Below are 23,383 nucleotides of genomic sequence, written 5' to 3'. Positions count from 1 at the left end.
GCGTACGCGTCTTCTATTAATAATATATATATATTCAATTATTGACGCGTCCGCTGCCACGAGAATTTTGAACGTCTCGCGTATCGTTCTTTCGTAGCAGAGACAAATGGGAGGCATATGTAATCAGCTGGTGTGGCATAATACGCCGATATATCGTAGTCGCGAAATAAGGAAGCCAAAACGAATCGTACGGTGGATCGAGCGTTAATTCACAGATTGTCGAAGGGGTAAGAACGATCGGCTGAAATAAACCGACGCGGAAGTTCGAACGAAGCATCTCGCAACGATAAACTTCATAAATTTATGCTGATCCCCGGCGAGCGGAACAATATGCTGATAAATAGGATGCGAGTGTGTCATTCAACGCGTTATGCCGCTCCTGCGAAAATAATTTAATCGCGCCCGGCATTTCGAAAAGTTTCGACGTCGCGCCGGATTCGGACGAGTAATTCGCCGATGCGAAACGTAATGCGACGCGCGCCCGTGTAAACGGGGCGGGCCGCGATTTATGCAATTTCAATATTTAGTCGGCGCGGCCCGCTCCACCGCCGATAAATCCAGTCCCGGCCGCACGCGGACGGGATCATTTTTAGGCCGCCGGTGATTTCAACGCCCGATGACTGGCACACGCGTGTCACGCGCTACGCGAGGCCGCTCCGCCATCGCCGGCGAGCGTGAAAAGAACCGCCCAGCTCTGCAGATTTCTTCCAAACTGTTTCCGACGTTATTACGGTTATTCGCCCTGAAGTTTACGTCGACGTTGTCTCGTTCGATTCTGGTTGACCCCTTTGCGCTCTAATTATTCGTCTAGTTTTTTCCGTGGCAATTCCGATCGAATGTTTCCGGTTTTGGTGTCGTTGCAGGTACGAGGAATGTGCTCGCTCGGATAGAAAGGTACGCAAAAAGTCGATTGCTCGGTTTCTACGTCATCTTCGATTCTAATTCGCTGTTCGACGATACGGTTACACGTAACCGACCTATCATCCAACCGAAACTATAAAGAAAACGCGGAGAGGGAGAGAGAGGAGACTGCTGTCGTGCCGTGCCGCCAGCCATTAAGTAGTAGACGGACAGTAATACACCGGCGCGCGATCGTAACGGGCCGGCAAATGAGCAAAGTTCGCGACGAAGGACCTTTTCGGCAGTGTATCAAACCACGGGAAGCCACGGTCCACGGATTTATCTCGCGATAGCCTGCCCGGAGTTCCCGTTTCTTCGACGGGAACACTTTTATCGGGATACTTGAGCAATTTATGCCGCTTGTTCGGCGAATAACGTAGTCCGACCGTAAAAGAAGGCACTCGGAGAAATGAAAAAACGGAGCGTTATACTCGAAGAGTATAAAACACTTGTTACATTCTTCCTCTTTCATTTTTCGGACGGTGGCTTTGCTTTCCGTCCACCGGAACGATCGAGTAAAAGTTCATTCGCGAGATTTACCGAAGTTAGTCGTTTTACTCGATTTACCCGTTCGAAGATCGATATTCCGTGGAAAATTGCGACGGTGAAATCTTGAACGTCGCGACAGGGGACTGATAAATGATTTATGAAACCCGAAAGGTCGGTAATTTTCAATAATGCTTCCCGCCGACCGCTGGATCCGCCGATTCCTATATATTCGAGTGTTGCTCGCGATCCTTCCTCTCTTATTTTTCATTCCCTTCGTCGCCGGATTATTCCTCTCCGCTGTACTATACTTTTTTTCCGGCTATCCAGCGAAACACTCGGAATATTAAACTCCGAATTACCACTCGGCGAAGGGTCGGCCGGCTAGTTGGAGTAATTCGAGTCGATGGTTCCACCCGATGCGAACCGATGCGATCGTTTCATGCGTTTCCAACGAGCGTGTTCTACTTGTTCGCTGTATGAAACCTCCCTTTCTTAATTACTCGAGTCTTAAGACTGCTTCTTCCGTGCAGAAACGCGCAGCGAACAGTTTGCTTAATAATCGATCAGGTAACTCCACGTTACTCTCGTTCGAGCAAAGCAAAATCCCAACTGCCCTCAGACCAACGTTCGACGAGTACGCTCGAGGTCTCATCGATTCGCGACGACATCCAGGAAACCGCGAAATTGGAGGCAACCGGATTGAACGGTTCACGCGTCGAACGGCCGATTTCGCGCACCGGAATCTTCCCTCCTCGGCTGATCATCGAAAATCGACTGTCCAAGGACCGCGGCCGGCGTACTTACCGTCGGTAACAACAAACGCGTCCTCTCCGCGAGAGGGAATCGATGGCTCTGAATCAGCGGAGCGGTCGCGCGGGGCTGCCAGGGGCGGCCGGGGACGCGGGTACATATTGTCGTAATATTTCGGGAAACGCGGTGCCGGGTTCGGATCCGGGGGCAATCTCACCCTCGAAGATGGCATATACGCGGAGGTGAATCGCCTCTTGCCGAGGAAATCCGAGGTAATTGAATGCTAACCCTCCCCGCGGCCGCCTCTCGGCGTGCTCGCCGCTCGCTCTTCCCGCGTCTCTCTCGTCCAGCCCGTTCCGATCCTCGTTCGACCCCCCTAGTCGCGACCGCGGGGCTTGCGGGGAGGACCCGTCGGCGAGAGGAGCGCGCGGGGAGAGGGCGCGACCGAGAGGGACGCGAGGAGCGCCGGCGGGGCGAGGGGAGGGCGCCGCGCGCGTTCATCCCCTTGCCATCACTCACCGACACAGACTTGTAGCTTTCAATAAAAATGTAAATATGGCGGCGTAGAACGAGCCAATGACAGCGCTACATCGACGCCGCTCCGGTCCGCGCTTCCGAGAGGGAGAGAAACGCCGGGAAGAGGGAGGGAGAGAGACCGAGGCACGGTCGCGATGGCAGGGGTTGAGGCTTCGAAATGGGAAGCTCTGGCTGCGAGGGTCGAAGATGGCGAACCGTGAGGAGGACGGGCGGCGGCGGGCCGGGGGAGAGAGGCTTCTCGCGGCTCGGGAGCACGAGTACTACAGATGTAGCTCTCCGAGAGGCGGGAGTAAAAGTGGAGGCTCGCCGCGGTGGAGGTGGTAGCTGGGGCAGGGAGGATACGGGAGAGATAGGTAATAGGGGTTCTCTCAAGAGGTAGGGTGGCGGAGAAGGGTGAGACGCGAGAGAGAGAGAGAGAGAGAGGGGCGAGCTCCGTCGAAAAGATGGAGAGAAATAGGCGGATAGACAGGGGGATGTGAAAAAAGAGAGAGAGGGCAGAGGGACGGAAGGAGACGAGGCCGGGGGTGGACGAGAGTTCCGGAGAGCGGCGTGACGCTGGCCGTCGTCACCTACGGCTCGCCCTCTTCGTTCCGACCATTTTTGTTCCCCGCCGACGAGCGAGAGAGGAGAGCCGAACGGAACGACGCAGGTGCCGCAAAGCTTGACACGTCTCCGGCTGTTTTGTCACCTTCTTTTATCCGGCCAACTTTTTTTACAACGCCGCCTCGTTAGGAGCTTGCTCACCCCGGCGTTGATGGAGTAAGCCGTCGCTGAACAAACGCGTTTTAAAATTACGCCCGCCCTCGGTGCCCGCGCGAAACCGCCCCCGCTCGAGAGCCACCCCTGACGCGAGCTCCTTCGATGACACGGTTTTTATTCCGTTGCCCTGGATTCCGTTCGCAGGGACGAGCGCCGGCTTCCGGACGTTGCGCCGAGAATTCGACACCCCTTTTTTCTCGTCGTTCCCCGTCGTCTTCCAGCGCGGCCAAAGGGTTTACGAGGCTTACGAGGTTTACTCGTTACCACGGATCAGCGTTGCCAGCACCGAAACCGAAACGGGATTGCTGCGGCGGATAGATCACTCGACGCGAACTTCCGGCCAGAAGTTGCCAGGGCAAGCCGAGCCGGCGAGTGGAACGAGCCTGTACCGGTCAGACGCGGACCGGCGTAATAATCGGTGGCGCGCCTCCACCGCCAATTCTGCCAATTGATTTTCACGCGCAGCGAGCTCTCGCCGCGCACAACTCAATTCTCAGTTCACAGTTTCTGTTTGTTCGCCGATGGGATTTACGGGATACGGTCGGAATTCGTTTTTATCCGCGCTCGCTGCTGTCGTCCGGCGTCGGTTCCGCCTGCCCTCGAACGCGCCGGCGAAGCGACGCTGCCAACAGATTATTCGATAATTTATGCGGCCGATCTGCGCGTCAAGGAGACGGATTCGCGCGCAAGGTGCACCGGGAGGAACGAGCTCGATCTTCGGGGGATATATATCTTTCGCCGATAAAGTTCGGACGGAACGGGCTGTCGATTAAAGCGGTAAGAAAATATTAAACAACGGCGAAGATTAAACAACGGGCTGCCGGTCAAGTTGATTTCGCGTTTTTATCGCAGCCTCGCCGTTCCATCGTTCACGGATTAATATCGGGAGCAGCGAGAGTGCCGCGCGACTGTTATGAATTTTTATTAACCCATCTACATCTGTTATTCATAATTAGCCGGGTCCACTTAAATCACCGTGACGTTTTTATCGGAGATTAGCAGAAACTTTATTAAACGCGATGCAGTCGTCTAGTTTCGCGGACGAACGTTCCGTTTTATTCTCTGCTTGCGATCCTTTCTCCCGATGTTAATCGTGCTCGTCGCCTTAAGGTACGAATACGCTAGTCCCGAGGTACACCGGGAGGATCGAATCACGGTTCATCGACGGGAACAATTCCAGCGCAAAGGGCTCGATCCGGGAACAAAGAGACAAGCTAGAGGAACCAGGGCCGAGCGTTTCGCGTCGATCGAATCGATAAAAATTCCCAGCGAATCGAAGGAAGATGGCGGCACGCGGAAATCTCTTTCGGCTCGAGGAGAGAGAGAGAGAGAGAGAGAAAGGGACGGAGAGAGCTTACCTTAACTTGCGACTCCGACATTCCGAGGGCGTACGCCAATTTGGCTCGCTCCGGTCCCGCAAGGTATTTCGTTTGCTCGAACGTTTTCTCGAGGGCGAAGATTTGCTGGCCACTGAACGTCGGCCTCGTGTGTTTCTTCTTGCCACCCTCGTGTTCGCCGGCCCCGGCCGAGCCTGTCATCGTCTGCTGACAACCCAGCTGTTGCGACACTGTAACATCGATACTTTCTTAGAGGATCCTCGCTCTGCCCGTTTTTCTCCGGCCTCCCCGCCTCCCACGCAATCTCCCAGTGCGTCGCTTTAATAACATTATCTCGCTCGTTATTTCTATTCATTCGTAGCTTCCCGGGACCAGCGGAAGTATATCCGCTTCCAGCGAAGAGGTTTACGAGCGGACGAAAAATTCAATTGCTTTTCATTCGTAATCCCGTGGATTGAAACGCGAAACCCGGCCACCCGCGCTGTGGCGCTTCCTTCTGTCGCGTTCGAATTTCAGAGCTTTCGTCGGGAAACGGATTCTTCGATTGAGTTTCGGGAAAAAATTCGAGGGGTTCCTCCTTTCAACGGAGGAGACGGTTCGTTGGTGTTCCGCAAATTGCACCGATAGATTAATTGCGTGCTCGTTGAAATCGCGATACACTAGAAGCGAGTATCTTCGGTTAAACGGAATTCATTCGAGCTGTCGTCTAGAAAATTAGTTTCGAAATCTGTAACAGAAATTGTATCAACAGCACCCAAGCGAGACGATCAACGCGTGAAACGTCGCGGTTGGTTCCTCGATTGTTGCTAAAGGAAAAACGTTTCGACGAAGATGCATCTCCTTCGGTCGTGACCGTTTCGAATTTATCATAGAATCGTGATGGCTATATTCCAACATTTTTCGTTTCGCGGACGCGTGTTCGTTCGCTGATCCGACAGCGCTATCATCGTCACCGTGAAACTTATTCAATAATTGGGAGGCACAGTTTGCGGCGATAGCCGTTTCGCGCGGGGCAATTAATCTTCATCAATTTTCCGTCATTCTTCTTGCCCGGCTCGCCCGGCCGCGCCGCGGCGCGGGGCCAAGGGGGTGGCCGAGGCTCCGCCGGAAACGATTTACATACCCTATCGATAATTGCGTCATAAATTTACATCTCGTTACACGGCCGAAAATGTTGTGTACCGCGTATCTATTAAAAACCGTGCAATTGTCCGGCGATAACGAATCGATCGCTTTTGCGGCGGCCGGCTCGTGTCGAATACTTCATCGCGCCGGCCGCTTCATTAACTTATGCGGGTCCTGAGTCCGCGAACTATTTAATCGCGCGGCATTTCGAAATTCGATGTTTCATTTTCCCTCCGATTCCAACGGACGACCGTGTTCCCTGCCAACCGCGGAAGCAGTCGGCGATCAATCGCGCGCCTACGTGTCTTATTCCATGTATCTAATTTTCCGAGGATTCGCCGTTGCGTTCGATAACCGTATCGTCTCTTCTAGGTAAGGGTCCAACGAAAATCCCGAACCATCGACAGCGTGCTCGAGCGTAGAATCAGATGATATTATCGTTTTTAATCTTGTTGCGAACGTTGAAAATCCGATTACTCTTTCCGTCGAACACTTTAAACGCCCCCTTGGCAGTAAATGTCGCCGTTAGGGCGAAACCAGGGGCAGATCGTAGTTTAATTTGACGGAATCACGCGTCCAAGGGTTAAACACTTGCGCGATAGACCGCAATAATGGCGTCTCGGCGTCGGCCGGCACGTGCCGGGCCACGTGAGCTTAGTGTTCCGCAAATAGGCGGACTTTGTTATCGTTATCCTTCGCCGTTGATCTTATACATCCCGCCGTTAGGGGTGGGAACAAGTAGATACCATCGATGGAATGACACGCGATACGCAGCCGGAAATTGGGGTGACATTGTCGGGGCGCGAAGATGTTCACGAGCGGCTCGAGAACCGGCGACCGGTGTTGCCGTGCGTCGTTCCTCGCGCTTTTAAAACCGTCCAATGGCCCGAGAAATTATTACGTTTCCGGACAATTACTCTCGAACGAGAACATATCACGCGCGCGACGCGCGGCACAAAAGAACGAGGGGATTAAGGATTAAAACGTACCACTTGGGGTCTCTCGCGTGGTAAACTCGACTTATTAAATTAGAGTACGACGTAACTTTGCCATTCGATATAGCGTATTCTCGCGTTTCATCGTGCAGGAGTTGTTGGTCACTTAAAACCTAGATGATCGTTGCATCAACGTTTCGCGTGGAGCGAAAAGTTAACGTCCGTTAACGCTCGAAATCAAAAGACCGCGTAGGTTTAAATTCGCTCGACAATTTCGATGCTCCCGAAAGAAAAAGTTTCGTGATTCTACCGAAAGAGTGCCCGACGGTCGCAAAACTGTCAACCCCTTCGTGCCAGGATCTCGGAGAAGAAATCTCGTTAAGAATAAGCAACCCGGCGACCTTGCGAAGTAGGATAACCGGTTAAAGGAGCAGAGGGATGAAAATCTGTCCACGGCCGAGCAGCAGGAATTATTATAGAAAATTCGGCCGGGTAATTAAGAAGGGCTCGCGGAGGGACGGCTGTTCGTGGACGAGCAGCACGCGGTCAGGCGCGTTCACGTGGGCGAAGGGGAACGCGGCCGAAAAGGGAAAGAGGCGTGGGGTCGTCACAACAGTATGGGTTGTGGGACTTTAATTTAATAAAGCAATTTGTAACGGAATACGGAACGAGGCAATAATGGCCAGTCGGCGGGGAGGGTTCTAATGAGCTGCTTACCGCACTCTCCACCCTCTGCTTCGATCGTGGTACACGCTCCCCCCGCGGCCGGCATCCCCTATTCATCTACTTAGAAACTGCGTAAACTCGCGCAACTTTTCTCCGCGCGTAATTCGATAAGTCCGGTTTTTTCCCTCGAATTTATGCGCCTCTTAGCCGGGGGTGGCTTTCCCGTTTCCCGTCGCTCGCGAGACAGATTGATTTCCCGCGCTTATGAAACGAGTCGCGAAACAAATTCCATTTGCGAGCTCTCGTTATCGCGTTGCCCTCGTGCTCGCGTGTCGCTGCTCTTGCAAATGTTTCTTCCTCTCCGGACCCCGTTTGCTTTATTTCGAATACGTTCCGAGAACGAACGACGAGACATCGTTCGCGTTACGCGAGAAAAATCTATCGCGCGCGATCTCCTGTAACGGGAATTCGTGCAACGCGTTACGTAACTGCTGTATAAGAATAGCAAGGACACGGCGATTCCGCTCGCGCACCGAACCTATTTCCTCGTTGTAACAGCTTCATCATAATCTTCAGCATTGCCGCCCAATATCATTACCAGCCCACTCGAGGAGCCACCCCCGGTCCAATCACCGATATCCCTATCTCCTCCTCCGATCCTCGTACGCCCGAGAGCCTCGCTCGAACGAGCCCGATACCTCCTCTGTCTCCCGACTCCGGCTCCCTACGTCTAATGCCGCTTAATAACCCGGAAACAGTATTTTAGCAGGTAACAAGCGTTCCTACGCGACAGCGAGCTGTCTCTCTGGTTCGTTGACTCTATTCACCGTGGATACCCGATGACTGTTAACCCTTTGCGCTCCAAAGTTTTTCCCTGCGAATATTCAACGCTATTTCGCCAAGTTTAGAAATAGAACAGACGTGTTTACTTGTTGTCTTCGTTAAATAGAAACTCATTGTTCCATTATAAAAACCAACGTACAGCATAGCTATTTTGTTTCGACATTTCGCATATCGACGCATTATCCAAAGCTAATACGAAACGTAAGACTCCATAATTTTGCTACATCGAATCGAGCGGTACCGAGAGTCGTTCCTCGAAGGCAAAGGGTTAACGGTGGCGGTAACCTTTGTCGTTCGTTCTAGAGAAGGAATACCGAGGAAGCGAAAACAGAAGTTTGTATCAGGAAAGATTAAGTTTCAAATAAATATTCCAGGCAACGGTATCTCTTTGGGAGACGGATAGAGGGATCGTCGACACGGGCACTGGGAACGAATTGGTTCCAAGTGAAAGAGATCGGACCGAAAACATCCGAGACACGTTTTTCAGCCCAGGGATATTCCGTTCCTCCCCCGATATTAGACGGGTTTGACAGCTGCTCGTGTTTGCTTTCGCGACAAGGAGATGGAAGTGAAAAAACACGTGTCGCCGAGCCGCTAAACGCTATTCTGGAGGTCAGTGAAAGCAACCGTGCGACGAGGCCGGGGAGGAATCTCCGAAAACAATTTTTTCCCAGCTGGAACCGCGAACGGAGACTCGAACGCATCGTGTATCCGTTAGATCAACTCGCGCGAGATAATTACAGATTTAATCCGTGACGCAAATTCCGTACGAATACAAATTATCGAGCCGCGAAGGCGAAGTTGTTTGCCGAAGCGATATAACGAAGACCGCGGAGGATACGGCTAAGACTGTGGTCACAGCGGCCGCGTGCTAACACGAACTGGCTCTCCGACGATCTTGATTCGTCGAAGCAATCAAATTCCTCCAGGAACGCCTCCTGTGCAGTGATCTCTGAATCTTCGGACGTTTGGTTTTTCCTTTATCGTTTCCTAAACCCCATACTTCTTCATTTACTTGGTGGCGGCGATCTCCCACGCTTCGCCACTAGATGTCTCGCGTTTAAAGCAGGGATCCCCGAAAAATCCTCGAGAGCGCCGGTAGATCTCGGATGAGACACGCAACTTTCGTGCCTTCCCTTTCGACCTGTTCATTGCTCCCAAAAGATGATTAGCTGGGTGCCGCATCAACCTCTTCGTACCCAGTTCGCAAGGAAACGCGTGCAGCGTAACCACAGCCTAACCGACCCGTCGAGTTGCCAAAAGGCTTCGAACACCCCGGTCCCGTTGAAATAAAAGTCACGCGAGGATGGATCGTCCCCCGGTACTGGAGTCCCTCGCCGCAGGGTCACTCCGGGAACCGCTTTTTTCCACGGGGAAGGAAGTTGTCCGAGGGAAATAGGGATCGAAAAGGGGCAGAGGGAGGGAAACTCTCTAGGCGGCGCGGGGTCGCGTCGAGCCGCGCCGCATCGCGTCGCGTCGCTTCCATAACTCTGGCCCCAGCGATTTGTAAAAGCGATTAAGGCCGCCGCAAAAAAATCACAAACAAAGTGAAAGAACACGTGACGGCGGAGGAGAGAGAGAGCGGAGCAGCGGCGGCAGCGGGCATCCCCTTTCGGGAGCATACATCAGCCCCCGGTGGCGGCACATGTGCGGCCCGCACACGCTCGAGCATCCGACAGGCACACACGGACCAACGGGAAGGGAAGACGGCTGGAGAGACACTGTTAAAAAGGAACGGGAGAGCAAGCTGGATAGAGGGATGCGTCTGCCAGAGAGCCGGAGAAAGACGCCACGCTAAAGGTACGTTCGCAGCGGGGCTGCGCAAGGCGGAAGCTAACAGAGCTATGCGCCGAGATTAACCAACGGAATATCTTCGTTCCCGTTTGTAATAGAGCCGAGATCGTCGTTCGAGTTATCGAAACTTTCGACCGTGACGCTACTAATCGTTCGACCTCTCGACGCGCGACAACTAGCAAATCTAAATAAACCCGTCGAATACGCGAAACCTATTCCTCCGGCGCGTTTCGGCGTAAACAGTACCCTTCGATTGAACCACTCGAATCGTTGGTCGCGATTACTACGGATGATCTCGGCTGTGCCATGCTTTCGAGCCTCGCTCCCTTTGCTCCGCTGTAAACGCACCCTTAGGGTGAAGAGATAGGGAGGATACTAGGATGTAAGTACGTAGGAAGGCCCGTGGAAGGGCGTGGACGAGCGAACGTGTGTTGTTTCAACGTCGTGTCGGGTACGAATGTCACTGCGGGACGAATAAGAGGGTAAAGCGGTGGCGGTAGTCCGCTGGCTGCGGCGTCGGATCCCGGAATATCATATTCAATATCAACCCTCGTATCCCGGCGAGGCCTGCTGCCTCCGCACCCTCTCTCTCTCTCCGTCTCCCCGTCTCTCACCCCGCTTTTCCACACTCACGTGAATAACTCCGGCAATATTTTAACTGCGGCATCACGGTGTATCCAGTGCTCGCCTTCGCCGACACACCCGCGCACCCGGGACAGCCCCTCCCGCCCCCCGATACGTATATAGCCCCGGCTGATATATACACGCTTTATATTCCGGGGCGCGCAACGTCGATCGGCTGGCATGGGCCTCGCGAGCATAGAACGACCGTCGCGGGACCGAGGAGATCGCCTTTCCATTAAACACCGAGGCCTGCACCCTGCGGTCTAGCTCGGGGGTCGGCAACCCGCGGATATTTCCTGCAAAATCTCTGGCAGTTCGGCCCGACGAAAATTATTCAATTTCCTGTTAGCGCTGCAACTACCGCGCAGGTCAAACCGACCGCCAAGCTGAGCGACGAATTATAAATAGCTCGGTCTTATTGCTCGGCAGCTGTAGCTGCCGTTTCAATCGTTTCGATGTAATATTCGATTGACCGTTCGCGCGTTGACGTTCCTGTAGTCGAATGAGACGAGTTAATTGAGCGAAGGACGTCTCGAGGCGTCTTCCTATTGCGGCGAATCGGGTAACCGATTCGAGGGAACTCCAGGTTTCCTTAGCAACGCGTTACCTTTCAAATTCTTTAGCTCGTTCGTTGTTCCGTCGAGCTCGAAGCGGCGGCGTTGTTGCTTCTGTATTTGTAAAGCAAGCTTTCGATTCCGAGTTCGACGAGAGTCCCATTAGAATTCATTTAAATCCGAGGGAAGAAGATTCGTCGATTTACCGCGCGATCCCGGTCCGAATTTCCGTGGAGCCGGGTACGTGTAAAAATTCGAAATTCCGAGCCGCGGAGGAACGGCTTTATGGTAATTTTATGCGGCGACGCTCGCGGTTCCGAATCGGCCGTGTCCCGAAAACGCGGGCCGCGATGAATGCACGGATTGAAAAGGAAACTCACGTGTGTGTAGCCTTGCCCGCCATGCCAGGGGATCACTGACTAATCCCTGAAGACCCGGCCAATAGACAGCGGGATGCCGTGGCTCCGTTCTTTGTTGAAATTGTCCGATACCTGCATTCAAAAGCAAACACAATGTGAGCGTGTGCGCGCGCACGGAACCTCCTCTCCTTCCGTTTATCCTTCCCGTGTACCCCGAATTACGTTCGTTCATCGACGATCCCAATAATTCTTGCTCCGGCGACATCCATCGTCACCCCGTTAGACGACAAATATTTACGCAAATAAGAGTATTCGGCCGGGATTTGTAAAACGCAACCCCCGCGGACGCAGCATGGAAACGCGCGGTGACGCGAGTAATTGATTCGACGAACTGTCAATCTGTCTCTCTCCGTCCCTCTCTCTCCGTTCTATTTGTTTGCTCTTTTTAAGTGTACCGACGATCGGATAAAAGATGTTACGGCGCGCGATTAATCGGCGAACGAACGAGAAAATTTATGAAAGCGGTATCGGCATTTACAGTTGACCGTGTTGTTCGCGAGATCGCGTGTCGCCGGCCGGATAACCGCAACGCGACGCGTGTGGCCACCGAACAGTCCAATCGCGCACCAACTTTCGAGTCTAGCAAAAAGTGTCTGGCAACCGCCGATCGGAGAACGGGGGACACGCTGATTCCAAGTTTCCTTCGTTTCAGCAGTGAAACGTACAGGCGTATCTACCGAAAACTTCTCGCAATCTTGTAATTTCTCTTTAAACAACCGACCACTCGTTCGCCCCAATTTCCTTCGGATCTCCGAGATATTCCGTGCATCGACAAGCGCAATTATCGTCGCGCGTGCATTAATTGCTCGGCGAAACGTACCGGTAACAATAGAATGATATTCAAACGATAAAGTCGGACGAGACACGCGAGGTCGTGGAAGCCTTTACGATCTCCACGGATGGTTGTTACTTTCTACTAATTGTTACAAGCCCCGTTTCTCCGCGGAAACACCGTAGGAGAAGGAGCAGGAGGAGCGAGAGGAGAGACGGGCTTTATATCAGGTTTATAAAATCCTCGGACACAGGTATTGTTGCCAGTTGCCGGTGTAATTCGAAGGGAAAACGCGTCTCCGTCCTTTTTTTCCCACCGCACAATAAAACGTTATTCCGGTTTTAGTGTTCGCCGGCCGGGGGGACCGGGAAACGGGTATGGAAACGCGCGCGATACGATCGGCCGATCGTTACTCCTTTTGTCCGCGACGCTCGGATCAAATAAAATTTATTGGATCATAAACGAGTGAACCTGCACGCTCATCAACAAAAATATTCAGGATCGTACCCGCGACCGCTTTCGGCAGCTCCGCCGACCCTCGTAACCGACCGATCTCCGCCCGGTGAATCCTCGGATCTTTAATTGAACCTCCAGCAGAGATTTTTATGGTGCGCGCCCTACGAGCAACGAAAAGCCACCGGTCTCTCGCGGACGCCCGTGTCCGACGGACGGCCACGGACCGTCTCGGCGCGGAAACTTTCATTTAGGAGAAAGGAATAGCGTTTCAACGACGAGACGATCAATGAGAATGGAAAACAACGCTCGGTAAACGGGCTTCGTCTCGTTCGAACGACTTCTAGAGTTTCTTCTGAACGTCCGCTCCGTGATTTTCCGTTCGAGTTACCGTTTACTCCGAATTCGACAATCGGATCGAAGTATTAACGCGTCGCCTTCTGTTCTTCTCGGAATAATCGTGTCGCGAGTAGCTCGACTGCACCGTAATATAAGGATCCGTAATTGTCGCTGTTTATCATTGGCTGGTTTTCGAGGCAGTTGACTCGGTAGAAAGAAGACAAAGCCTAAGCGATGAACGATGAAGCGAATATTCTTTGCTTCTCGGACCAAAGGAATAAGTATGCGATTTGATTCTTTTAACTTGAGATTCAATGTTCTCCATTTATTATCGACTGTGCCATTTGCACCCTGACACTGCCAAAGGTATTTTCCAACTGTCACGATCGACACTTTGGCGTCCTTGGACAGCGCGTATTAAAGACCAGCCATTTAAGATTGAAAGGGGACGAAAAGCTCGTCGGGAAATCCCCGGAGACTTGGATCGTTCCCGGAATTTTTAATCGGGAATCAAGGGATCCCAGACCGCGATAATAGTATTCAGCAGCGAGACGCGAATGAAATTCATCGGGCGAGCAGATGCAGCTACCGTAGGAGCCAGGAGAGGATGCGTATCGAACCTGCGCGCTCCGTATTGCGCGACATGCATTGCTCGCCCATTTCGCTCGGGGTGGGCGGGATGCATGTTTATACAGCGTGCACCGTCGAGGGCATACTCAAAACAGCTTATATCGCGGCCTGAAAGTTATTAGAACGCCGGGGGAATGTGTTCGTTAAGATAGCTGCGCCGCCACTTTCCCGGGACCCGAACGAATTACACGGCATTCACGGGGGATGGGATTGTCTGCTCGCTTATTTTTCGTCTCGCGATCGTCCTGCTCCGTTTACCATGGAAACAACATCGCCGAGCAAAAGACCAGACTCTATTAACGCTATTATTACATCCGACCCGTGGTCGATCCATCTATCGAACCCGGGAGCGATCGGATACGGGGGAAATTCGAGAAATATTCCTATAAAACAGCGAACCCGAAGATTAACGGAGCAACGACGCCCACCGAAGCTGCGCGATGGCCTGCTCGATAACATCGGGAACACTCCCGATGGCTGCATAGGGAAATTGATAGCAAGTGCAATTAAACTAGCTCGCGACGCCGAAGGATACTAATTCGAGATCGTTGCTACCCTCGTTTACGGGGGACGCTAATTCCGGACAGCTGATCGAACTTCGCGCACGGAAACTCCAAGATCTAGCCCAGAATTCGAACCCACGGGAATTAATTTCTTGCCCCTTCTCCGAATAATCGAAAGGTCTTTACTTTCGAATATCCCCGGCTGCTGGTCGAACGTGCGCGGTTCGATCGGCCGGCGAACGACTTAATCCCGAGTAAAAGGACCGGCGAGGTTTACAGGTTCGTTAAAAGTTGGCGCGCGCGGTTCGCCGAGCTCCGGGATCCCCGGGACGAGTCGTCGGTGTGCTAAGAACGCGTAAAGGCGGAGACTCGCCCGGACTGTTCGCCGTGTAGTACATACGATATGCGTGTGTATGGACCGGGATACCTCGAACGCCGCGCGAGCTTCGCCGGAATCCGAAGCACCCGATTTCCAGTCATTACGCGCACGTTTCTGGGCCAGGCCCGCCTCAGGAGACGATTAGGGCGCTAACCACTTCATAAACATTACCGACGATGTTCTTCGAGTCGCGACTGACGTTTCTGCGTTGCCAGGAACTACTTTATCGCATCTTAGCACCGCCGGTTTTACGCGCGGCCGTGGATCCTCGGACAACGAGTCGCGACGAGCTCGTTTGAACCTTTTAACGCTAGGATTACCGGCCAATCGAATCGGTAGCTTAACACCGGATTCACGAGACCCGTCAATTTCACGGACATTGAATTCTTTAAGCGTTGTTTAGGAGCAATTCGAGTCGAGCGTGTGATTCGCGCAATTATGCGAACGCGTGGCGATACTCTGGTCTCGAAGCTGCAATTTTCGCGATTCGTAATCGGAGGAAGCGAATATGATCTTGAATTGAAACGAGCTGATCAATTTTTCGAGAGGTCGACTCGGAGGATCGAGATAAAGCGTCGGCGGTGCGTTTTAAAACGAGTTAACGAGGTAGCTTACGCGTTTCCTCGGTGCGAACGAAATTGCGATAAAAGTTGTTTCGATACTCGGATAAATGCTGTGTAAACAAACGTCCGGGTGTTACGTTTGAACGTTATTCTCAGCGACACCAAGTACGAGCGACGCGACACGGGAGAGACAGGTTGAAGAACAGATTGCAAAAGTTCGTTTAAAGGAACGAAGCTGGAAAGAGATTGAATCGTGGTTTGTTGCATTATATTTCCGCGGCGCGGAGCTTCCTATGGAATGATATACAACTGGGGAATGTAGTTGAGCAACACTGTGTGGCCACTATAAAATTGTTTTCCTTCCAATAAAAGAAGAAATCTTCGTCGTGGCACCCGTAAAAGCCAACCGAGGGGTCCCGAAAGAATCTTTCGCGATTTATATCCGGCTGCTGTGCTACTTTTGCCCGTGGCGAACGTTCAAATATCTTCGGGTATCGTTCCCATAATTCGTAATAATGGCGCCGGATATAGTTTAAAAAGAGCGCGTTCCCTCTCGCGGGCATTGTTTAAGCTCCGCCGTGTCTTTTCCTCGTTCGTTCGTTATTCCTATCACGATCGACGAACGTCCCTTTCAAATTTTTCACTCGATTTCAATAAATATTCCGCTTCCCCCGTCGCGAAGCGCGTTCTCGCAGAACCTTTCGAACAATACCGACAAACTGGGGAAATTATCGCTTTCATCTTTTCCTCCGGCGGTTGTGCGTGTACCTGTCCGATTCGCGTCTCTAAGTTTTCTTACCGAGAACTACCCTTGGAATCGAATCGAGACGTTACAACGACGGAAGAACCTTTTCGAAAACCTTTGAACGTTGTGTCAAAGATATTGAACGGTGAAACGGAACGAAAGAACGTTGCGACGGTCGCGATACCGACAAATCACTGGGAAATGCGAATCGGTAATATTCCCAGAACTAAAGCGATCTTTACTCGGTTATTATCTGACCGGAACTATGATCTGCTCTTTAGTAGAGTCGCGATAATCGTAAACGCTTCGTCCGACGGCGAGGATACTTTCGATTCGGCGCAGGAAACAACGAGAGATTCGCAAGGGACGAATCTATTCGTCGAACAAACGGATGCGGAAAATTCGAGGACCCTTCAAATCTGACCTACATCGTCCTCGGTCTAATTCACGGACCCATAAACCCTAGTCACGTGCCACCCTCGTTCGTAAAATATATTTAGTATTACCGAGCGGCGCTCGACAGCCGCACTCTTAAATTTATAATCCCTTGTATGTGCCGCGATATCATTAATAATGGGCGCAGAAGTTTGTGAATGAACCCTTTAACGTGGCCGTGCACCCCCGGCCCTCGCATTCACAAAATGGCGAGCGGGCTGCGAGAGCAAAACGACTCGCGGCCGCTCGAGCCGTCCGCCGCCCTATTTCTCAAATTTCTCCCCTTGACCGCCATTAATTCGGAGCATTGACTCTCGCGAAACTTTACCAGCGAATCGCGTTTTCCATCGTCGGATTAAACAACTGACGACGCGTACGTTCGAGAGAAATCTTTTCGTTTCCCTGCGATCAAGGGAGTTTTTCATACATTCGATGAACCCTCGATAGAGAGATTGAAGATTACACGGAACGATTCGCGAGCGGCGTGGAGAGGAAGATGGTATCTTCTACTGTAAAGCAATTTTCTTGTTATAAATCAAAACGTGATTCTTATGAAGACGTTGATTCGAGAGCACTAAACGGCGACTCGAAATCACCATAAGCGTCCAATAAATCGGAATTAGAACGCTTCGGTGTATCGTGACCGCTAGCGAGAACCATAATGAACACGTTACGAGGAAGAATGCTTGAAATTAACGGTATTCTCGTTTCAGAGCCAACTATTCCTATCGTTTACGTTCGTTTCGATCCGAAATATGTTTATAAACATTCGGACGTTAATCTAGAATCATTCCGGGTGTCATAGATCAAGCGATATCGATCGAATCCTCCTCGGGGCACAGCCTGATCCGTGTTGTCCGTCGATTTGCGAACGCGTCGGGACAACGGGGCAGGACGGCCGTGTTTCATAGTTTGCGAGCCCATGTTTCCGTGCGGATCAGAAATCCCCCGAGCAAGTTCGCCACCGTCGTCGGGCGGTTAACCCGAAATACGCCAACTTTGGATAGCGCGACCGTGCCCGGCCATTCATCCGATTCGATTTTCCACGGGATTGTTGGTTCCACGATTTTTCAATCGAGTTTCTCACCGCGATTCGAGTAGAGCGATCGTCATCGTCCGCCATTGTTCCAGCTAAACGAACGTTCTCTTCCCGCGAAAGAATCTCTGTGTCACCGGGAACAAAACGTTCGCTTCAGGTCAGCGGATTCGCGTTAGAAACCGGAACCCTACGTACCCTCCGTGTGTGTGCGAAACGCACAGCAACGAGCAACAGCGTTAACGAATCTGTTGTCGTTAGGGTCTTCTTCAAAGTTTCCGGATCCGAAGCGTGTCCGTTAAGAACCGTTCCCCGCAAGTTCCGTTAGCAACCGCGATCATGGGCAACATCGCGCGCCTCGCATCCCTAAACGTTGAAGAAGACTCGACATCCGTGAAATCTAAGAGAACTCTGGGCTGTCCGATCGGGAAGACTGAACCGAGAACCGAAAGACAAGAGAAGAGAAGAAGAGAGAAGAGAAGGAGAGAAAGGAGACGAAGAGAATACGAACCGGAGGACGCGGTGAATCCCGCGTGCATCGCGTATCTAGGCGTCGTCATGTGTTGCGGATGCGGCGAGGGTTGCAAGGCGGCGTGAGTCGCGGACACCGGTGCCTGCGGGTGAGTGGCCCCCGGTCTCGACAGTATCGAGTCGATTCCGTGGGGATTGCTGCCGACGGAGGTGATCGAAGTGGCGGGGCTGTGCTTGCCGCTGCCGGTCGGCGAGGACTGTCCCTGCGTGATGGTGGACAACGGCACGCTGATCCTGGGCAGCTGGATGCCCGCCGGCTGCGGCTGCTGCTGGTGGTGGGCCGGTTGGTGGTGCTGTTGTTGTTGCTGCTGGTGGTGCTGTTGCTGGTGCTGCTGGTGGTGGCTCCTCTCCGCCATCGAGTGGAGGGCCGCCAGCGGCTGGCTGGCCAGCATGCTGCCGCCGGCCGCGCTCAGGTTCAGAAACTGGAGAACGTGGGGAGCGGCGGCCGCGTGGAAGTCGTGGAGCCACGGCGGCCTCGCCGGCGGCGGCGAGTGGCTCGAGGCGGGCGGCGGCGAGCACGAACCCAGCGACGAACCCGCCGAGGAGCTCCGGTCGCCCTCCAAGTGGCTGTTCCGCCTGTGAGCGTCGCTCAGCGACGACATGTTCTCCGCCTGCGGTTCCGGGGTGGATCGAAGCTCCGCGCACGGTTCGCCGTCGCAGGCCCTCTTACTGTTCTTCTGGCTGTTGCTGGTGCTCGCGTTGTTGTTGCCGTTGGTGCTGGTCAAGGAACACACCATCTCGCACCACGCATAGTTCGGCAATGGACGGAGAATGTTGCGCGAGCCTCTCTACAGCGACCGTCCGAGGGGGCCGGAATCCTGAGCGCACTTTCCTGGTCACTGATACACACGAGACATGTCGCACTCACAAGACGACGACGATCCTGTGAAAGAGGCCGGGATTCACGAGCCACTATCCTCGGGAGCCATCCTAGGGGCTCGGTCACTTCGCGAGCGTTACTCGGCTCCGATGGCGGTGTCCTTGGGTTCGACGAACGGTTGCGCGGAATAGAGACGAGTCGAGAGAGAACGCGACAGGGAAACGGACAGAGATATAGCAAAGAGAGAGAGAGAGAGAGAGAGAGAGAGAGAGAGAGAGAGAGATAGAAAGAGAGAGACAGAGAGAGAGAGAGAGGGAGAGAGAGAGAGAGAAAGAGCCAGGGGTTGAAGAATGTATATCCGGAAACGCCGGCAGGAACCGTGGTGTCTATGGATCGACGCGTGCGAGAACCGATGGGGGGTAGCCGAGTGGCTCGCCAAGTGTCGTGCGACTGGGGTGCATCGGGCAGCGGCTCGGCTCGCTCGGCGGCCGACTTGCTCCCGGCATGGTCGCCCCGCGTTCGGCGGGGGCTCGGATTTCGGGTGTTCGGCACTCGGGTGTTCCGCCGGTGGCGATAGGTCGCCGGCGGCCGTCGCTCGGCCGGCGGAGCGCGCCGATTGGCGCGGCCACAGTGGGTCGGATCAACGGCGAGGGGCGGTTCTCGCGGCGGATTGGCCGGTCCCGGTCGTTCCTCCGGAGGAAGAGGTGTTTCGGGCGGGGCCTCTCAATCTCGCGTTAGCTTCTTGTTAAGCGTCTTTCATTGTGTGTTTAAATTCGTAATTTATGATCCCGACTGAATAAAACAAGAACTCGCTGGTTCGCTTACTGGCTGGCTGGTTGGCCGGCTCGCTGGCTCGCTGGCTGGCTGGCTGACTGGCTGACTGGCTCGCTGGCTGGCTGGCTGAGCTGTTTGGCTGACTGGCTCGCTAGTTTGCTCGACAACTGGGCACCTCTGTACGACTATGGTGACACTACCGCCTCGATAACTTCCTTGCTTCCTTCCTTCCTTCCTTCCGTCCTTCCTTCCTTCCTTCGCTCCTCTCCGCCGTTCTTCCGCAGCCTCGCCCCTCCGCCGCGCCACCCGCTCCGTACGTTTCCACTTTCTACGCTCCCCCTCCCCCCGGCCCGGCCCACCCACCCACCGGCCGAAAACCACCCCCGGAAAGCTTTCCAGCCAGTCAAGTACACGTAGACCGAGCAAATCGAGTTATTTGCTTCCGATGGTCCATTTGGCTTGTTCCCCGCGGCCCCTTCGCCGCGTACGGAGCCGATGCACGTGTCAACGAGAATTCGGTTACTTCGGCTTCGCCGAGCGAACCACCTCGCGCGGTGTTCGCCGACGTAACTAATGTCGGATCAACTTAAACCACCCACCCCCGGCCGGCCTGGCGCTCGACCAATCTAATGATCGGCCGCCGCGCCACCGTCCAACCTTTCGCTCCTTTCGATGCTTCCGATCCTTCCGATGCTTTCGCCCCAAGGAGGATGAATTATTTATGCCGCTCCTCCACGGCCATTCTCTCCCGGTTACATCCTATTCTTCCCAGCTTCGGCGGCTTCCACTTCGAGTAGGTACTCGGTGTATTTACCCGGTAGTCGCTGGAATATGGCGCGGCCGACCGTCGAGCGACAGCCAACCGATGCTATCGGTTTTCCGGCCGATATCTCGGCTGCGCTCGCGCTCCCGTTGGAATTCCGCTGCCGGCGAACTTCTAACCCCTCGCGCTCCAAACTTTTTCACGCGAACCAACGAGAATACTTGCGCGAATTAAGAAAGAAAGACATTTTATTCGAATCGGACGGTGATTGAAATGTTTCGTCGATTTATATCCTAGCTTACGGACTACCAGCTTACCAATTGCTCGGCTTCGGTATCTCGTCTCGATTCTAAAGAGGAAAAGTGTCTCCGATTTTTACACGAAAATAAGATGCACTCTGTCCAACAGGGTATCAACTAAAGAACATCGCGCGACGTGAATTTCCTCTCGCCTCGCGAGCATAGTCCAAGAGGAAAAAGTGATTCCGAAGGTCCGAGTTTCCACTGGAATCACCGCGATCCCGAACGATAATAATAAGCCGAGCACCGCCGCCGCTTTATCCGCCGCTAATAAAAGCGGCCTTATTTAAACACAGGATCGACAGATTATTCAGCATAATTGAACGCCGCTATCGAGCGCGCCATATGCCGTGTTTTCACGAACCGTCCAGTCCTCGCCCCGTTTTATCGCGTCCCATCGTCTCTCGCTTATTATCGGTGTATCGCGTGTGACGGATTATTAGAAAGACGAGAGAGGGAGAGAGAGAAAGAGATATCACGGGAACGGGCTGTTTCGAACGGATCCTCGCCGAGCTTTCGACTCCCCGCTCCGGCACGGCGATAAATCAAAATGAACTTCCAGCGAAGGACAGTCCCGCGTCGCCCTCCGTTTCCTCGGTCTCGGTAAAATTTCTTCGAGGAAATTAAACGCGAAACGCCCCCCACTCATTTTTGATGAGGGTGAATGTCTCGAAGAGAGCGTTAACCGTTCGAGTGCCATGGGCCTTTGCGAAAACTCGGTCGAACGGTATCGAACACTGAAACAGTCGTTCCATCCAGATTGCAAACCGTTTTTTCGATTCGCGGGGTTGGATTTCTTCTCTGATTAACTTCCCTTGTTCCGAATGGAAACGCACCTTTGCGGAGGGGCGACGCGTAATCTTGGAGTCGATTAACGTCGGAGAACACGAACGATGTCGGCGACGGTAGGGGAGCGGTGCAACCTGCGGCCGGCGATAAACCGTCCGCGAGCATCGGATGTTCACCCGGTGAATCGTTAACCTCTTGCCGCGCAATTGTCTTTTATTTAATTGTTTTGCCTCTTCCGCTAGCAGATTTCCATTGCCGTCGATCATCCGCGAGGAAACGGACGAACGTTCTCGGAACTTGGCGAGTTCGACCGTTCGGCGAAGTTTATTACGTGTGTCCAATCGAGAACCGTCGCTCTCTACAATAACATTCCCGCTGGGAAAAATGAATCGATCTCCTCGCGGATACCGAGGCGCGTACGTGCATCTACACGGACATACTTATGTAGATGCATTCGATCGTCCCTCGATATTAAAGCTCAGTGGTCACATATGCGCACACTGCTCCTCCTAATGCGGCCACAATCGTTTCCGTCCATCTTCATCCTGTCTATTCGCGGAAACGAGACTCGAAACGATTTAAATTAATACGGTGCACACTGTACGCGTCGATATTGCGTGGATTACGCCGGTGCAGATATTACGATCGAATAAAATAGAGAAATTATTTGTCGAGCAAACAGGAAGAATTACCGAAGAATGAAATGGAACGCCAATGACGAGTCGACTCGTCATCCCCGATCGAAAGGCTGAACTGCGCAACTGTGAAAATACGATACAAGTGATTGCCCTCTATAATGATCGTTCAACAACCGATAACAAAAAACATAATGGTACGCGAATTAAAGCGAAGAAGAACGATAGACGATGGAACGACGACAGGCTTTATAAAATCCTCCGTTCCATTAATCCTACGAACGGGAACCTTTGAAGATGAAACCATTACATCGTAACGTCTCGAACAGCCACACAACAGAAATGTTAAAAAATGTGGAAAGAGGATGGCGGTAAGATCGCTGCGATCGGATTTCAAGCGACAACTCGACAAACAAGGCAAGGATAAAGTCAGATTTTGAGTGGCGTGAACGGCCGAACCGATACGTCCCGCGTGTGAATGGACCCCCGTGAGGTTCGATTCCTGCGCAGTCCCCCCTCGTTCGTCGAAACGACGAGCGATAGACCCGAGGAAGCCTGTTTGCCGGCCCTCGGCGAATGGGAGCAGCTGTGCCGGCTCCGCAGTCCCTTTATAGGGCCCCAACAAAGCCGACTGTCGTATTTGGACAGTATTAGCGTTAAATTTGGTCAATGAAATAGTCGAGCGACCCGGAGACGGGAACGCGGAGCGTTTTCTGCGCAAGAGACCGAGGCGACCTGGCCACGAGTCCACGAGTCCACCAGTCCACGAGGCGGAGAACGGTCCGTCCCGGGGCCCGTGATCAATCATCCATTCAGCTCCCTCTATTTCCGGCTTAGCGCTATAATCGGCTGGCCCGTAGAATAGCAGGTAGCCGGCAACACTTTCTGCCCCCGCCGTAATTGTAATTAGCCTATTATTCCGAGGATCGGAATTCTATCGTTTTCCTTTTTCGTCCTCTTTTCGCCTCTTCTCTTCTCTCCGTCGAACGGAACGGATACGCCGGCTCCTTCTCCCCGCGACGTCCAAGATGGCCGCCTTTATTCACCCATTCGGAGACGAATCTCCTTTGGTCAGCCTCCGAAGCACTTTTTTCATCCGTGTTTAATGGTTCTTCGGACGCTTTTCAGACTCGCGCGTCCCCCGAGCGGTTTTTTGTTAGATTTGGACACTCGCTTTTGATCCGG

The 23,383-nt window shown here is 53.1% G+C and overlaps 1 protein-coding gene across 1 annotated transcript in view; it reads right to left on the bottom strand.

The window, feature by feature from the left end:
• The window catches only part of HGTX (HGTX homeodomain transcription factor), a 29,679-nt gene extending 10,824 nt beyond the window's left edge, over positions 1-18,855 (bottom strand). The window contains exons 1-3 of the mRNA XM_031976405.2: positions 18,099-18,855; positions 11,694-11,804; positions 4,794-5,002 (exon numbers count right to left, since the gene is read on the bottom strand). Coding sequence (XP_031832265.2) covers positions 4,794-5,002; positions 11,694-11,804; positions 18,099-18,855 — 1,077 coding nt within the window. The remainder of the gene's footprint in view (positions 1-4,793; positions 5,003-11,693; positions 11,805-18,098) is intronic.
• Between the last annotated feature and the right edge of the window lie 4,528 nt (positions 18,856-23,383).

The sequence above is a fragment of the Nomia melanderi genome, chromosome 1 (genome assembly GCF_051020985.1).
Source record: "Nomia melanderi isolate GNS246 chromosome 1, iyNomMela1, whole genome shotgun sequence".
NCBI classification, from domain to species: domain Eukaryota; kingdom Metazoa; phylum Arthropoda; class Insecta; order Hymenoptera; family Halictidae; genus Nomia; species Nomia melanderi.
The sequence above is the reverse complement of the archived record's forward strand: the minus strand, read 5'-3'. Positions and strand labels throughout refer to the sequence as shown.